Source organism: Pygocentrus nattereri, chromosome 14 (genome assembly GCF_015220715.1).
Source record: "Pygocentrus nattereri isolate fPygNat1 chromosome 14, fPygNat1.pri, whole genome shotgun sequence".
In the NCBI taxonomy this organism is placed as follows: Eukaryota; Metazoa; Chordata; class Actinopteri; order Characiformes; family Serrasalmidae; genus Pygocentrus; species Pygocentrus nattereri.
Window position 1 is genome coordinate 11,389,157 of NC_051224.1, and position 18,784 is coordinate 11,407,940.

Below are 18,784 nucleotides of genomic sequence, written 5' to 3' on the forward strand. Positions count from 1 at the left end.
TGAATTTAAGGGTCTTATTCGACGTTATATGTGTACAAAACAAAATGGATACGCATTTTTTTCCATTTGTTTACTTTTGTTTTTCTGTCGTTAAAGAGACAGACTTCTCCACCACTTCTGCAACAGAAATGAGCAAAAGCGAACGTAATATTTTAACCCATAGAATCGCACAGCACTGTGTTTAGTTTTTAGCATGTGGATAAAGGTAAGTCGTTAAAACACGATTCATGTTCATGTGAGGCCTCCGAATAACTAAAACACAGCCACTGGTGGCGTTCGTGTGCGCTCATATTTCCGCCAGGACTTGAAGGCAGCATTACGCGCAGCCGCCTCCATTCCGTTTCTCTACCGTAGAGTCACGGTAACAGGAGGCCGCTGTATCCGCAGAGCCAACATGGCCGTCGACGGAGATCAGTTTCACGCTCGTCTGATTGGCTGGCGTCGCCCCGCCCCCCCATGACTCACAGGCTTTTACAAGAGCAGCAGGACTGACAGCTCAAAGCTGTCCACGTCAACACTGAACACAGCGATGGACTCCGGGGCTCTGGTAGGTCTGAGATTTCATTTACAGTCAGTTTGAAGGAAAAAAAAGGATATCTGTATTTCGTGTGGATTGTATTCTTCCGCTTTTTCAAACGTCTTTCAAGAATGACGACGTTCGTACGTTTCTGTGTGTGTTCTCGAGCAGCATATGCTGCTGACTGAAAAGCTAGCGTGCTAACTTGAAACACTATTTTAAGCTCCTGTAGCCTATATTATGGCATTATTATTAGAGGTCCGTAGTCGTCGAAGAAAACGGTACAGGTCTTTTTATGGGATAAAATGTAGACAATGGCAGTTGATTATATGTGTTTCACTTTTTTTCTTTCTTTCTCCGCGGAAAAATACTGTGTGGAGTAGAAGGCAAATCTAACACATGTTAACTACTCAGGCGAGTATGGCAGGAGAGAAATCAGGTTTTGCACGAAGGATATGAGGACCGTTTCTCTCTGTGAGGATGCCTCAGCGGCGACATTGCTGAAGAGTAACATGGTAGTTGTGCTTTAGTTGCCAGTTGCATAAAGTTATACACCAGTAGGCTAGGACAAAAGTTGAGCTGTCTGCGCCCAGCCAAGTGGGACGTGGATGCCACGTCCTCGATACGTAGCGGCGCGTCTGTGCTTACTGGAGAGTCTGCGCTTTTTGCGCTGATTGGTTCCACAGGTGGACCTTTTCAGTTTGCCTTTTGCACAAAAGGAAAAGGAACACATTATGTCCTGTATATTATCCTGTTTCCCTAGTTGATACGTAAATATGTAAATGCTTCTCTATGCAAACAACTCTCTCTCTCTCTCTCTCTCTCTCTCTCTCTCAACACACACACACACACACACACACACACACACACACCACTATTTACTTTTTTTTCCACTCCCACGTCCAGCCACCGCCATATAAAAGGACTGGTACGTGCCTGCGCATTATTATTATTTTTAATTAGCGTTTTTAAAAGGGCCATATAATGGAAAATCTAACTTTTCTTGCTTATTTTAAATAAAAGAGATAGATCAACTATGTAACCGTTATTAAAGTTACAATGCCTACTATTTTCTGCCCAATCCAGACAATCCATATATGGAGACTAAACTCCAAAAAACAGCTCATTTTGAATGCATTGTGTTTGTGATGTCACAAAAAACAGTTAATATCTTTTATGTGCCTGATCAGCCTACAGCATTTCAGAACAAAGCTTGTGTACTTATATCAGTCATAGGAACAAAAATAACCCGTTTAATTGTAATAAATAAATAGTAGTTAGAAAATGGTCATGTAAAACTGAATTATGACTCTTGTTGGTGCATAAAATGACAAAAAACATTATGAGTGGGGAAACTATAGGATATGGGCCCTTTTACATTTTTATCAAGCTAAAATGTAAATAATGTAAGTATATAAAGTATAAGTAGTTTCAAATGGTTTGCTTGGTGGTGTAGTGTAAGGTATGTGAAAATGATAGGCTGCTTCATGATGAACTGTACAGGTGTTAAGAAAGACCAAAATGTCACCTCCTAAAATGTGATTAACCAGTTTTATTTCAGCCCACCTCCCCCAAAACTCGTGTTCTTTTGTTCTGTTCTTCGGGCCCAAGTTCTGTGGTACACTCAGACTCTGGATCAGTGGCAGTCAGTGCATAACAGAACTTTGGTCCGGACAGATTCAGTCTGCGAAATGGAAGAAGAGACATAAAGCATTCCACCACCTCCAACACACATTCCTGCTCCCATTAACTGCAATGTTCTCATGTGTTTTTTGATATTTCAGGTCCAGTTTGTTTAGTTTTCTAGAAACAAACTCATTTGTCATGATTATGCGATGGTATACCAATGAAGTCTTCACCTGCAAAACATTTTCTCACTTCAAAAACTGGTTAAATATAAAAAGCTATAAACATAACTGTAACTATTAAAAAGCTGTTATGATATGCAGCAAATAATGGTAATGCACTTTTTTTTATTAAGGAACCTTCTCTGTACACAGTGAAAGCAGTCTTCATCTTGGATAACGATGGAAACAGACTGCTTTCAAAGGTATTTGCCAATCTTATTGTTCTATAGAGGAGATCCTTGGATTTCTTTTTCTGACAACTGAGGCTCAATAAAGTAAAAGTGAAATGCACACACTTTAAGCCCCTTTTCAACTGCGAAGATTAGCTACAGGCAAACACAGGCAAACTGATTAAAACAAGTGTGGTTTATTTATTAGTTATTCTTTATTATATTCTCTGCATGTATAATGTGCATAATACGTGTGTATTACAAGTTGTGAATCTGCTTTTTCAGTACTATGACCCGGACTTATACCCCTCTATGAAGGAACAGAAGAATTTTGAGAAGAATGTCTTCAACAAAACGCATAAAGCAGATAGTAAGTTCTTTAGGTTTCTGTATGCTAAAATGTGTGTATCAGAAGAATCACATTGACCCCGAGTTTTATTTAAGAGCATACAGCAACATCAAGAGTAAGTAAACATGTCTAATATAGGGGTATACAGTGAGTGCAGTGGTTTGAAGAGAACTGTTTTGGTGTCAGGTAAAAACCTTTTCATAGTAAAATGGATCTATCAAGTTTTAAACAGCTTTAAAATGTTCTCTAAACCCAGACCTAAAGCAGGAATCCTCTTGTTAGCCTTTTACCAGATCTTTGGGAACACATAATACTGTAGTGTGAAAGAATAAGAACGGAGCATTATAATGCCAGTTACATTAGTGTCATTATATTGCTGGTTAATTAATTAGCTATGGTTTTTATTTGGAGGCTTAGTCATATGTGAATGTGTGAACCCATTCAAATGATATATTTTGTTGATTTTCTAAATGCAAATATGTTAACACATTCATTTCAGGGAACAAACTTAAATATGACATTTTCCTGCAGGAAAAAATAAGGAATAAACAATATATATATTTTTCCATTGTTCTATTTAGCAAATAAACAGTAATTATGCATTAAAATGTGCAAATATGTGTTCTTTATAGAGGATGTGGTAACTTATCTTCACTTAGAAAATCAGAAAACATCATTTGACCAGTGGCATGCAAAGTTTTGCATACTACCGTATGTTTTCAAAAGATCTTAGGAATGTGTAAAGAGATTGGAATGTGAAAGCATAGCAAAGGAAAATGATGTTTCCTAGCATAGTGCCAGTTCATAAATTGTACTATATGTCCACTTATTTCCTAGACAGTCTGTTTTTTGTGAGTATAGCTTACCAAGTGACCCACCACTGTCTGTGACAGTCTCACGTGTTATCAGAAACTGTAGGCTGTCCCTTTCACACTTGTATCTCTGGTTACAATTCAACAAGAGGGCAAGGAACTAGTTCATCCACTCCCAGCTGTTTCTCTCGGTGGTGTGAATGAAGCCCAGTGCTCATACAATAGAAAGTTCCCCTCTGCCCCATGGGGTGATACTGTTGGTTATTAATACTGCTAACCAACCCTCACATTCCCACCCTTTTCTAGGTTGTGTCTGGTCTATGATGACTACACATGCATATACTACTCCCCCCCCCCCCCCTAAAAAAACTGAAATTGAATATTGACCGTCCTCTATTGTGTCTTCAGGTTGTTACTGATCAAGTTTAAAACCTTTCTTTTACGTGCTAGTCCCCAGGCCAAGCTTGTATATGCATGTGAGTGTCTGAGTCTTAAATTGTCCTTAGGAATTGAATGCTATTCAGTAACACCCACAGCCTGTTGCCTCCATATGCTCTTTCAGATGAAATAGCCTTCCTGGAGGGCATGACCATAGTCTACAAGAGCAGCATAGACTTGTTCTTCTATGTGGTGGGCAGCGCACAGGAGAATGAGGTGGGTATTTCTGTGAGAAATCAGTCAGTAAGAAAATGGTGGAGCTGCCTTATGTTTCTTTCTCCACTCATTATCATGTATGCCGAATTAAATGTTTATCCAAATGGGTGGTCACAGCTTAACACGGCTGTGAGAAAGCAAAGGTAAACTATCTTCTAGGTCAAACCCAGTATTCTGAGAGCACATGCAGACCAGGTCGCTTTGTTTCACTTCATACAATCAGCTATTATTACAGAATGAATCATTGTGAACACATGAAATTTAATTAATCTGTTCTTTTAGCATCTGTTACATATACACTGGGCCCTGACTGAAGTAAAAATTCTGTTATATGTAACAAAATGTTAATTATATAACAAAATGATATTATAAAGCTAAAAATGGCACTAACTAATCATTATAGTGATACAATTCCATATGGTAAAAAAATGAACAGACTACATTACTTTTAGTTAAACAGTGCCTTATTGAATGATATAATTGTCAGTTGTGAGGGGGAACTCACAAAGTCTTAAAGGGCCTGTATAATACATTTTTAGTGTATTTTGCCACGTATAAAATTTGTGTGGTTTTATGTACCAAAAATGGTAATAATTAATTTTTACATTATCATTTTCTAAACTCGCTTTATCCTTTTGTGTTAAGCAGGTGTTACTGTGCCTTTCATACTTAAGATAAATAAGATAAGTGAGCTGTGTTCTGATTGGCTGTCCTATGTTGTGCTTCATTCAAACAGCACTCAGAGCTGAAACACTCCTGAAATTTTTAATGTGAATTGGGGGGGCTAAACATCTGTTTGGTGAATAGTTGGATACATGTAAATGAGCTGGTTGTTGTGGCATCTCAGAAGCAGTGACTTCAAAATGGGCTGTTTGCAGCATCAGTGTCATTTACAGTGATATGAAGTGAAATGCTTTGTTCTAGAGAAGGTTACTAAGACAGAATTGTTCACAGTAGTGGTGTTAGGAACCAGACCTCCAAATCATTTCATGTCTTTAAAAGCTTTTTCACAGAGAGCTATTACATGAATTGGATCTGAATATGCTTGATATCTGAGATACTGTTTTACAATTGTTTTGAGAGACAATTTTGGTGTCAAAGGTTTTTATGACATCCATTATGATGTAGGGGTGAATGCAGGGTGAAAGCGTATGTTCTCAGATTTATCACTATTTTACAGTTATCAACATTGCAATTAAAACTCAGAAGATGTGTAGATAGGTGATTTTGAGTAGTAAATAAAATGGCTATATTTGTTCTGTAGATATTGTGATCCTTTGATTCACGTCAAGCAACTCTGAATGAGTTTGTTTCCATTTTAGTCATTGAATTAAGCAGAAATTTTGAAATTTTTAAAAATCTGTGAATTCCCCTTCAACTTGAATTAGTCATTGGATAGTAACTATGAAAAGTGGGCTTTCTTGAGGAGAGGTTTGGAAATGATTAAGCAAACTAACAAACATACACACTAACACAGCTAAAATAAAAAATGATGATATGAATGTTTATTTGAATAGATTCTGTGTACTGCTCAGATAATTAGTTTTAAATATAATTTTCTCAGGTGGTCTAAGTCTTTTACAGTATTGTATCAAGAATAAGAAAGAAACAGAGATTAAATAAAGAAGTATGAAGAATCTGACATTTCTCTTCTTTTCCACAGCTCATGTTGATGGCAGTGCTGAATTGCTTATTTGAATCACTCAGTCAGATCTTGAGGTGTGTTCATGTTAAACACATAGTTCACATTACATGCAAACTAGTAAAACAAGAATTATTAAGCAATAAATACATACAGTAAGAGACATGAACTACTGTTCAGAAATTTGGAATCACTTGTCATATGAATGTTGTTTTTGTATTCAATAATAGCATATTTCAGTCTAATACAAACTAGGCACTAGAAAAAAGTTTTTAGATGTTTTATTTAATATCTCATTTGCTGGTAAACAGCAGTCTGGATAACCTTTTAACATTGTCAGTGCAGCTTTCTTTCTCATTTTAGAATCATCCACATCTACTCTATTCATCATTGTGGAAACATCTAAAATTTCTTCATTTCTTAAAACTTTCTACAAATTATTTTAGACCTGTAAAGCTGTAGAGTAACAAAAGTATATTTGAAACAATGTATGCATGTACCCCCAACTGTGCGTAAGTCAGAGACCTCCTTTCATTTTATTTCCAGTCAAAATTTCTATTATATCTATCTGTCACTATCAGGTAAACAATACAGAGAGAAGAAAATCGAGCTCCAGTGAAAAAATCCACAGGTGTTCTTGTCTATCCATCCACTGTGAGAAGACAGCTCAGCTCTATGAGTCTGAAAGGATATGTAGATATTAAGAAGCCAATACTTAGAAAAGGAAAAAGAAGAATAAAAGATTATTTGCAAATCAAACAAAGAATCTGCTGATTTGTTCAGAACAGTTGACTGGCTGTCCCAGAATCCAGACCTCAACATCACTGATTGTGTTTGAAATTACTTGAATTTTGAGAGACAGAAACTTCAACCAACTTCTAAGACTGAACTTTGGCGGTGTGGAAAAACATCCCTGCAGATTTCATTGAAAAAACTGACCACAAGTCTCCTGAAAAGAATGGAAGTCATGATAAAGAGCTCCTGAAGGCCCAGCTAATAAGTGGACACTGACAAATAAATACTGACATTTTTGATATTATATTTAGCTTGAGGTTTCAGTGTAATTTTTGTTAAATGTATTTTCTGCTTTTTTTTTCATTTTCTTGAAACATGAATGTGTGCTCATTAACTGTTTTGACTTAAAATTTAATAAATGAAGTTTGGGTGGTCTCTGACTTTGGCGCAGTACTGCATGCTATTGGAAACAGTGGTTCCAAGCTAAAGAATGGTATTGTTCAGTGATCAAATCACAGAATGTAGAGACTAAACATGCCTGCATTCTGTTTCAGGAAAAATGTTGAGAGACGATGTCTGCTAGATAATCTGGATGGAGTCTTTCTGGTGGTGGATGAGATCATTGATGGAGGGTAAGCTTTAAAAAGGGAGAATAATTAATTACCTTCACTGCGGAACATGTGGCGTGTTGCTGCCATCTTACACCTCACTGCTCTTGGTTGGCAGGGTGATCCTGGAGAGCGACCCTCAGCAGGTAGTGGAGAAGGTCAACTACAGGGTAAGAGCATGAACACAGTGAGGAAAACTTTACCAGCCTGAGTCAACAGGTTGTGTGTGTGACCTCATGATAGAAATGGACAGTTTCCTATTGAGTTCAGACTAGCTTGTGGTTTTTCTGCTTCTGTTTAGAGAATCTGGCTCAAATCTATGCTGCATGTTAGGGAGAGTAGATGAACCAGGGGTTTGTGGGTTTTGTGGTTGGGCTTGGTTGGGCCTATTAGGTTGCATTCTGTCTGGAGTGTTAACAGTGGAGGAAATAGCTTCAGCATGATTATGCTGCTACATTATTATTAAGCACTGGGAATAAATGATAAAAACAATTCAAGCTATATTTGCATTGTCAAACGCACATACAGTCTCTTATGGCTAAATATTCACTCCTCTACTCTGTCAGTGTTTGTCGGAGCAGGCCTTTGGCTTTGTCCTGTTCGATTACATCACGGGTAACATGGAGGGCCAGGGCCAGAAGAGCCAGCTTTTATAACTCACAGAGACCACCCCTCCTCTCCTCCTCCTTCTCCTCACATTGAAAGAGAGTGGGCTGTGGGGGGAGGGAGAGAGGATATGGTCAGGTAACTGCATGGTGTGGACAAGTGTGCTCACTCTCTGAAGCAGAAACGACACTTTGCTGCCCGAGCAGACTTTATGAAGACAATCTTACGTAGGCTGTCTTCTAGAACTTACAGTGATTCTTGCTTTTGAGCATTTAAACACAAGATATATTCAAAATTGTCTTCACACATTAACACACACTAAACCCCATGTTCATTTTTAAACTCTTCGTTTCTCTTATGTATTACTTTTGGTTGCTGTAAAATTCAAGTGTAACCATGTATTTACATGTCATCACTGTGTGAAAAACAAGTATTTCAAAAATGCTAGCTTTTAGGAGAAGGCAAGAACGTTCCTAATATTTAATATGCATTAATTTAAAGAGATTTTATTCCAAGCAATTTTGGTTTATTTCTATTTGTCCATTTATCATGTAATTTTCACACTAAAGAGCAGCTGCTGTGCTCAAAGTATGTAGAAAAATAAAAATTGAGGTGATACTTGTTTTTTTAAGACAGTGGTGATAATAACACAATGAGCTAAGAAATTAATCACATTTACAGCCAATTTACATTGTGTAAGTAGTTTTGAATATGCACTACCAACTTTTTAGAAATTTATGTTAAGGCAGCAAAACATTTAAAAAAGTAAATTTTTTTTCATTTTGCAACACAATACACTCAAAAATAACTTTGTATCAGATTTGAAACAAATGTAGTATATGGTTAGACAAAAAAATGATATCTTCTGAGTTGGTCAGAAGAACAAAGGTTTGTTCCAGATTTGCACCATTAGGACTTTCAATTCTTTCATTTATCATTACATTTTTCTTTTGATTTGCCCTGCTAAATCTCAGACTGAGACTAACTGTCTTATGAAGCTGAGTTTGAGTTTTTATGTAGGGCTGCCACAATCATACATTTTTATGGCTGATTCCAGTGTCCTTACAGCCAAATTGGATTGTTTTATTTATTTATTTTTAAATAGATCCAAGCTCATACTGTGGGGGCTAAATGAACACATGAAACACACAAGCACATTTCCAGTCATTCTCTGTTTGCCAAAGTTACATTATAAAAACATTATTTGATCTTTCATGTGGCAAACTGGCATGTACAGTTCTTAAATGAAAATATCAGCTAACACGAATATAATAAAGTGCTGCATTAAAGGTAATGCATTTTTAACACAATGAGTCAAGCTTATTTATGCCACAACAGACACCCATGTAAAATTACATGTATTGTTGATTCTAAGTGTAAATATGTTAAACACATAACTCTGCTCTAAAAACCTAATAAATATTCCTAAAAATATACATAAAATGCAATATTTAATTATGAGGATGTTGTATTCATACAAATATACATCAAATGCAGTATTCAATTATGAGAATGTCATGACTCCTTTTCTCTTAGAAAATCAACAAACCAGGGGTATCCAGACTTTTGCATATGACTGTAGGTGTAGCAGCGATTATTCCAAGAGCCAGAGTGCACATACTTGACTAATTTACATCATAAAATTATGACACAAATCAACCAAAATCAAATAAAAATTGGCCAATTGCCAACTATGTATTTTGAGCAAAAATCTTCCAATTCCAGGCATGCATCACTAGGCTTATGTGTTGTTAGTGTGATTGTTATTTGTAGGCATTGTTAGTGTGTATAGCTAAAATGTCATCATATTTACTATCACTGCTTTGTGTTTTGTTGTTTGGCCAACTCTTGTTATTTGTTTTTGGTTGTATATACAGTCATATGCACAAGTTTGAACATCTCTAAGTAAATAAAAAAAAAACTTTTGTTGATTTTCTAAGTGAAAGAAGTTAACACATTATCTACTGGGAATAAAAAAAATTGAAAATTTTCTTCAAAATTTAGTGCATCATTTCTATTTATTTACCGCATGTAACATACAGAGACAACACATAACCTTTGCACAGATGCACAGATTTTTTATTTTGTTATTTAATATGTTAAATTTAGCAAATAAACAGTAATTGTGTATGAATCTTGAAGGGTTTCATTCTAAAAAGCGCTGTAGGCCACTTAGAAGATTTTTATCCAATGTTGTTACAACAATTCACAGTGAAGCACTTTATTTATTTTCACTCATGCAAAACAAATAAAAAAATGACCAGGGGCGTCTGTCTAAAGTTTGTCCTGTGTTTCAGGCTGATGACAACCCATTATCAGAGCAGAGCGTGGCTCAGGTAATAAAAAATGCACTTGCATTCACAAAAGCTCTCTCCCTCATACATATGCATACCATATATCATACATTGAAACTTTTTAAAATTTTATAACTAAATTCTAAAGCAGATGCTACACTGTGCGCAGCTGTGTCTTAGTGTAAATGCAAAGCCCTGTACATTGCTCATGCTAGTAAAGTGCTCAAAATGCTGCTTTAATACGAATGCTTCTTAGCATAGTGCTTAGATGAAGTGCATGTCAGTCTTGATGAATATCAGCGCTCTAACACTAACATTTTCAGCAGTATCAGCTGTGCTTTTTCTGTGTCTAATATGAGCTTTATACACTAACCCTGCTCTATGACCCTCACCCCACATAGCATATCACTGAGAAACTGGCTCTCACCTCTAATGTAAGTGTGCTCACACACAAACGCACTCATGCAGACACACATGCATGCACGCAATATGACTCAGAATGGTAAGAAAGTGACTAACCAGTGTGTTTTGGAGAATTTTTGTTTGTCCATTTATCATGAAATATTCACATGGTGTAAAGGGCAAATGCTAAGCTCAAATAACAATAGACAAAAATGGAGATGCATGTTTTTCTTTTTTTCTTTAGACTGTGTCTATCTATGTATCTATCTGTCTGTCTGTCTATGTATCTATCTGTCTATAGATATATATATATATATATATATATATATATATATATATATATATATATATATTGTGTGTGTGTGTATGTGTGTGTGTGTGGACACTCAAAATATTAAAAAGTAGACAAAAAGTTCATTAGAAAGCTTGTTAGACAAAAGCTCATATAACTATAATATAACTCATATAACTAATCATAGTCAGGTAAACAATTGAAAATTGCAGTTCCAAAAGAAAGTTTGTCAAATGAATATAACTCTCTTAGATTACATTTTTCACCATGTATGAATATTTTTTCACATTCATTTTTGCTAACATTGAAGTCAACAACTCTGTTTTTAAATCTAAGTATATGAATTCAGAACCTAGTCAAACCAGTACACCCTTAAAAGTGATTTTTCAGAGGTTCTTTAAAAAGGCACTGAGCAATTTTGAATACTGGATGGATATTTGCATGGTTAAATAGTTCTTCTCTATTATGGAGAATCTGTGGTTTAAGGTTCTTTAAAGAATGGTTTAAAAATGGTCCCATAGAGATCATTTATGCCAAGAGTCTTCTCTCTAATTGAGTAAGGGACAGATTTTGAACTCTGCTCAACAGAGAAATACTGAACCCTAGGATATCTTACATTACTGTATATTGTGGTCTGAATAAACTCATTATGAATATAGCTGCAATCATTTCCCTGTAAACTGAGTCATTTAGAAATGCATGTGAAATAGTGTCTCAGTCATCATCATCCATAATTCTTTTCCCTTATTTTTTCATGTAATAGCTTTCTGCAATGGAGCTTTTAGAGACATTAAATGCCACTATGAAGAATCTTGACTCGGTTTTTATGGAAAGGAGCATTTCACACAAAACCACTCTGAATGACTTTGTTTACATCTTAACGATTACATTATAAAGGCATTTTGAAAAATCAGTGTACATTGATGTCACCCAGTTACAGGTTACTGAAAAAACATGTCTCATTGAATAGTGGTCTCCATGCGCCACCTGGTGGCTGAAATGTTGCATTTTCTCTGAGAAACGTTCCCTCTCAAACCTACAGTATCATTACACATTCCCATCTTCATTTTTGTGGACCATTATATGTGTTACAAATCTTAATGGTCATTATGTGCAGATCTCACAGGACATGTGGCCATATCACTAAATGAACTAAACCTATCACTTTTACTTTTTTCCAGGTGTTACAGTCTGCAAAAGAACAGATCAAGTGGTCAATACTGAAGTAATCTCCTTTGCCAAGAGAGCAGACCTGTTAATGATCTAAAGGGAATGAGAAGCATTGTAGCTATGCAGCTTTGATTTTATGAAACTCTCTAGGCTAATGAATTGTGAAAGTAGCTGTTTTTGTATTAAGCCATTCAGACTTGAATGCTTTGTTAAACAGATTATGCTGTTATGAAACTATAAAAAAGGCCCAATAACTACACATTTTAATTTGAAGGGCAATTATTTAAGAAATCCTGCCTTGCCCCCGAAGACTGCTGGGATAGGCTCCAGCACCCCCCGCAACTGTTTCGGAGAAGCGGCTTGGAAAATGGATGGATGGATGAATTATTTAAGACGTTTTCTTGGATTTTGAATTGTGGTCAGTAAGAGCTGATCTTGTTTGCACTGAATATTTCCAACATGCCTGCATAGATCTCTCACAAGCCAGTGAGGTTAAGTGAGCTGTAAAAAGTACTCAAATCTGTATGGCTTTTGTGGCAAACTCTGTGTAAGTATTTATTATTTTAAGCGTCATTGCAACTAGGGCCACTTTTTCTTATTGTAAGTCAACTCATTTGGTGTGTTCTTTGCAATTTAGGGGTGCAAATGTTTTAATGCACAACAAATGTCACTTTTTGGTCTGTTTGTCCTGAGTGTGAACTATTTAAAATGTAGATGCAGTTAAACAAGTGGCAGTATGCTACATTATGTTACATTATGTTATGCAAATGCTAATGTTTCAACTAAAATAAAAACATGCTCAGAAACCAAAGAGTATAAGAAAGGGAAACTTGGTAGTTTGAAGGGTTCAGAAAAAATGGCACAGAACATTTCTTAATCTAATCTGAACGGATGTAAGTTTGTATAGTTATAACTTTGGTGAACATGTACCTAACCCGTTTTATATATTTTTACATGCAATTTTTACATATATTTTCACAATCAAATCTGGATTCTCTATTACTTGGTAAGATTGGAAACTTAAAAACTCCCATTTGATTTGATAGATTTGAAAAAACAGATCTGCCTTTAAGCTCAGAGAGTATATGGACCAAAAGTATAATTAATTAATGATAAAAAATTAATGTTAAAGTATCAATACTGAAGGAATATATATATATATATATATATATATATATATATATATATATATATATATATATATATATATATATATATATATATATATATATCATGTATGTATATATGTCATACACATTTATATATATATATATGTATGTGTGTGTGTGTGTGTATATATGTGTGTGTATATATATATATATATATATATATATATATATATATATATATATATATATATATATATATATATATATATAAAATTTCCTTCAGTATTAATTGATACTTTAACTTTTTTAGCATTTATTAATATTTTAATATATATCCAAGCCGTTTTTATTTTGGTGTTATTTTAGTGTTACCTCCCATTAACAGTGTGTGCACAGATTTTTCTCTAGGAATTCGTTTGAACTTGCTCCTTCATAGATGTAACTGACATTATTGTCACTAGATGTTAATAAATATTATTTTGGTACGATGCCTGGTGTCTGCTGAGGCTTTTTTCTCTACAACTGGCACCTTTATTTTTATTGGTGGTTGGAAGTTTGGAGCGGACCAATGATCATTTTACATATTCTTTACGTCTGCGTGTGTGTCATGAATTTTAACAACTTCAGAGGGCGTGGCCTATTCTGCTATTGGACGCCAGAGGTCTGTGTGCGTGTCGTCAGGGCATCTCCGCCCACCCTTTTTATCCAATAGCAGCTTTCACCAAACTCGACTGGATTTTTCTTCAAGTAGAAGAATCTACTTTTCCGATCAGCGATGAAATATGCCTGCGCAGCGCTTTATTAACACCTGAAGTGTTATAAACTGACAGACTTCATTAGTAAAATGGTAATAAACAGAACAATTGAATTAAAATGCCAAACAAAGAACCTGAGGTGTCGATTGTGTAGGAAATGTGTTGTTATATGATAATATATTCACTGTTCTCCTACTTTATTTGCTGTATAAAAATAATAAAACTACAAAATTAGACATGCATGTTTTAGCTCCACTGTTGAAATGCATGTACGAACATACCCTGTACTTTCAGTGGTTTGTTCATTATTATTATTATATTTTTTATTATTATTATTATTGTTGTTGTTGTTTTTCTTTCACCATTAAAAAAACAAGAAAAGATGAGTGATTTGGAACAGTTAGTGACTTCTAACCAATGCAAACGTGAGCTAGATTTAATAACATTGAAGAACTAAGTATTTAAAATATATCTTATTTTTAAACAAGCTTCTTTGTTGTTTATCATAACACAGTTTTGGGATCAACCCCATTAGGATTTGGGACGGACACTGAGCTGAGTCATTTCTTACCTACGTCAGAAGATCTCCCGAGCCGGATTATAGCGGGGTCACCGAGTAAAAAATACATGATTTATTATTTGTCCACCTGAGAGGCAGAGCTAGAAATGTGAGGGAGATCTTTTGGCTGAACTGGGAAGATTGATTAAGGTGTCCTCAGGCGAACTTTAGAAACGCTGTGTATAAAAGTTACCTTAGACGTTTACGTTGAGCAGACGTTTCATTTTTACAGTGTGGTACATTCAGTCAGTCTGTGCACATCATTGCTCTCTTTATAAACACAAACATACTGTGAAGGTACACTTTTCGTTCATTAAGGTACAAACAATGTAAATGTACCCCTTTTGGTCCAATTGTGTATCTTAAATAAGTTTTTCCAGGGTAAAAGTACGTATTTGTACCTTTTTATAACGTAATGTTTTAAAACAAAACGACGAAAAGCGTGGAGACGAGACGGGTGTGTGGAGTCAGTACAACTTAGAAAATATCATTTCAACAGATTATGGTACAATATGTTCCCCGACTAAAGGTACTGAGATGTACCCTTGATGATACCAACTCAATGACAAGAGGGGTCCTGCCCAAGGACCTTTCGCCCCTATATTCTGAGAGTGTACAAATGTGCAAGAACTTCTTTGCCTCTAAATCCCTTGTTTCTGCCTCCATATCCTCGTTTTCCTTGGTAAAAGAAAAACTGCATCTATGTTAGATGTGCATCAAAGTATCGCTGGTTGGGTCTGGTGATGTAACACATCTAATGCAGTGAAGTAATAAAAGATAAAGTGCCTTTAAACTAACGGTTCACTGTCAGGGTCACAACAGGTTCGCTGTGTTACTGTTATTTAATTGCTCTTTTGATCTGTTGGAGCTTTTTGTTTCGCTTTTGTTACATAAGAAGAAAAGTACAAAGTAAAAATAGGATCCCAACCGGCACATGACCGACCTTCAACGTTGAAGTCTTGTTGAAATAACGTGAATTGTTGTTTTAACGTTTTAAAAAAACTTTGGAAAAAAAAACTTTTAATATCAAATGGTTGTTAGCAAAATATTAATAAGTCATTGTGATGCTTTAAGTTTGAATAAACATAATGTCTTAAATATTCAAAATATTATTATTATTATTATTGTTGTTGTTGTTATTATTATTATTATTTTATTAGCTTTTTAATATTTTGATAAGACCACTTTAAAAAATCTACATGTATATATTAAAAATAGAAAACTACAGCAACAATAATAATAGCTAGAACGTGAAGTTTATGAGGAGGCTTGCTTGCCGCCTCCTGCAACAGCATAAAAACTATGTTTAACTGACAATCAGCGACGGTGTTGAGGTCCCCAGTCCACCTGTATTGAGATGGTCCCAGTGCGCCTGCGCAGGTTGTGCAGGAAAAGCGTTTAGGTTCGCTTCTGGATCTTCGGAAGGCTTCGAAACGCGTTTGGTGAAGATTAGGTGCTTCCGTGGCTACCAAAGCTGCCAAAGTTCAAAAACAATAAACTCACATTTACCAAAGCTCAAGTTCTTACCCACCCGCTTCTCTTTTGAATTTGTAGTTACGCTAAAGTGCCTTAACTGTACGAATTTCCAAAGTTGGCAGATACGAAGCTCAGCTCAAAGAATGCCAAATTTAACTCAATAATTGCATCAGTTTACGTCAATAAATGATCCTTGATCAACAAAGTACCGCAGACTTTTGCTTGGAGACGCTAAAATCGCTATAATCAGCCGCTGGACTGCTGGCCTCACTGGCTGATCTAAAGCTGCGTCCCAAACCACACACTTCTGTACACCTACTACACTAATGCGTGCAATTCTAATGGCGCATGCGCTATTTGTGTATACTATTTAGTGCACTGGAAGGTCAGGTGCAGTAAATATTGCATGTTTTATTTAGGGATTTCTGGAAGGTGATTCCAAATGGAAGGTGATTAGGTGGAGAATGTAAGAACCGATATAGAGTACTTGGATTACAAGATCTCTTGTCCTGAAGAAGACAGAACCCAAGCGGCATGGAAGACGCTTCAGGATCATATAAAGCACCTGAACCATCTGCTGGTGACTGAGAGGATGGACAGACAGAAAGAAAGCCAGCAGGCTAAAAGAATTGGAAAGGTGAAACGAGGACAGCGGGCAGTCAAGGAGGCCTTCCTGGAAACTCAGTGCTGACCTCAAGACAAAGGACTGGCAGTTTGACTAAGCCAGAAAGAAGCGACCAGTGACACAGCTGAAAAGTTGAAGGACAGAGAGGGAGTAGCCTAAAAAAAACATAAAAAAAAGAGTGGACAGAAAAGATGAGAAAAGCTGCTGAGGCACCAGAGAAAGAACATCTAGAAGCCCAGATGAAGAATGCCCAGGAGCTCTTAGAGGCAAATGAGCAGCTACATGGTGAGCTCCTGATGAAAGAGGAAGGGATTGAATAGATGAGAAAGATGTGGAAAGCCGAAAAGAAGAAGGTGGACAAGATCTGGGTGATATTGGATGAGCTCCACTCCAAAAATATGTATGTCAAGTATGATGAAGCAGAAGACGGAGGAGCTGGAGCATGAACGGGAGATGATTAGGGGTTCTGGTAGCTGTGATTAAGGAGAGTTCAGGAAAATCCCATCACCAGTTCCTCTGGTGGTCGCTTAGAAACACAGGCCGATGCAATATCTGCAAAAACCATGTGAGCTGAATCCTGAGGGAGAACGTGAGCAAGGAAGAAAGATGAGAATCGCAGAAAATCCAAAAGAAGAAGGCAAAAGAGCTCAAAATGCAAAAGAAAACACATTAGTGTTGTAAAGACTGAAGAACCAGAATGTATGTTTTTCACTTAAAATATCAATAAACAAAATGAATAAACTTTAATTTGTCTCTTTATGTCTGTCAAAGTGATAATAGGCCAAGATACGACATTATAAAACAACAAATAACTATAAACAGAAGAAAAACTCAATCCTAAAAACTAGTAACATGTAGTATGATTGCTTTTTCCTTTTTATGTATTTTCTTTCAATATTTATTTAATGTGCAGAAGTTTTGTTGGAAAGGAAAGCAACAAAATCTCACTTGGCCAGGGACGTACAAACTTTAGCATATGAGTGTATGTGTTGTGTTGTGTTTTAGATTTGAGAGATTACAGAAATAGTCAGATGTAAGGCTGCAAATTTTGAATATTTTAAGTAAAAAAATGAATATAATAATTTTTAATCAGATATTATCTCGAATATTCAGATAAGTCAAGTGAATGGTGCTGGAGTGTCCCAAAATCAGAAATGAATCAGGCTTTGTGATGTGTGGGCTTGTTAGCATGCTGGCTTGCAAGCTTTTGGCTTCACATCACAAACCAGGTTTGATGATTCATGCATGAGTTTAGAAGATAAAGCAAAAATATTTAGAAGAAGAGACTTCGAGTAACTTGTGCTTGAGTCAGTTAAAACTTAAAAGGGAACTCCAAAGATGAAAAAAATCTATAGAATTAAATAGTTGTGATGCTGACAATCATTCAAAGTAGTTTGGTGTGAAATGCCCTGTTGTAGAGAAACCTAGCCATGGTTCAGAAGTTCATTTCCTTACAATGAACCATTTCATATCAAACCGCTCTGAATGACTCTGCGCTCTAACCTTTTACTTCTACGCTCCCTATTAATTCACCACATTTTAAGCTACAGGAGCCTTTTTGCTAGGAGAGAACAAAGTACAAAACTTCTGAACTTGAGTAAAAGTAGAAACTATTAAAGTAGAAGTATTCTATTTATACTTTTTACTTGAGTTAATGTACAAAAGTAAAAGTTAAATCATAAGACAATTAAAGCAAACATTTTCAAATGATTTTTAGTGTTGTCACTGAAATTCATGAATACATACAGGTGAAAACAGGTTAGCTTTAAGATTTCCCAACTTTACAAGGCATGATTCAGTTCATACTGTCTGATGATAATGCACATTAAAACTGAGGCAGACTATTGATTGATCAGCTGTGTTTACCTATGCTGTGCTCTCTTCATTGGGGATTGAGTCAGCTGGTTTTCTTTTGAAGGTTGTTTGCTTTCTCTGTTATGCTGTACATGTAGTTGATAAATAGAGATTTAGACTTATGCAGAAAGTATCTAGAAGTGCATGAAGTGAGTATATTTTGCTGGCTGGGCAGGGGAGCATTAATATCATGGCATACCTGAATGTGAGTCGAGCAACTGGGCCAGAATTGGGCCTAGATTCAAACTGAAGTCTCAGCTGATGCCTTTCAAGCTCGGCATGCAGTATTTGGCCTAGACATGGGCCAA

General features: G+C 36.0%; 1 protein-coding gene across 3 annotated transcripts; it reads left to right on the forward strand.

Annotated features, from left to right (window-relative positions):
- The first annotated feature begins 480 nt into the window (after window positions 1–480).
- copz2 (COPI coat complex subunit zeta 2) lies at window positions 481–12,909 on the forward strand. 3 transcript variants are annotated; one of them, XR_001856737.1, is made up of 10 exons: window positions 481–547; window positions 2,499–2,567; window positions 2,820–2,904; window positions 4,258–4,349; window positions 6,013–6,068; window positions 7,281–7,358; window positions 7,453–7,504; window positions 7,901–8,078; window positions 10,238–10,276; window positions 12,110–12,159. XR_001856737.1 is itself a non-coding variant. In XM_017685538.1 (10 exons), exons 1-10 carry the CDS (start codon window positions 530–532, stop codon window positions 12,155–12,157), a joined length of 570 nt encoding a protein of 189 aa, XP_017541027.1. In that variant the 5' UTR covers window positions 481–529; the 3' UTR covers window positions 12,158–12,909. The 3 variants fall into 3 exon arrangements, 2 of the variants coding, with proteins under 2 accessions (XP_017541027.1, XP_017541040.1); XM_017685538.1 differs by lacking the exon at window positions 7,901–8,078 and adding an exon at window positions 10,636–10,668 and having other exon boundaries at window positions 12,110–12,909; XM_017685551.1 differs by lacking the exon at window positions 7,901–8,078 and having other exon boundaries at window positions 12,110–12,909.
- Window positions 12,910–18,784: the final 5,875 nt, after the last annotated feature.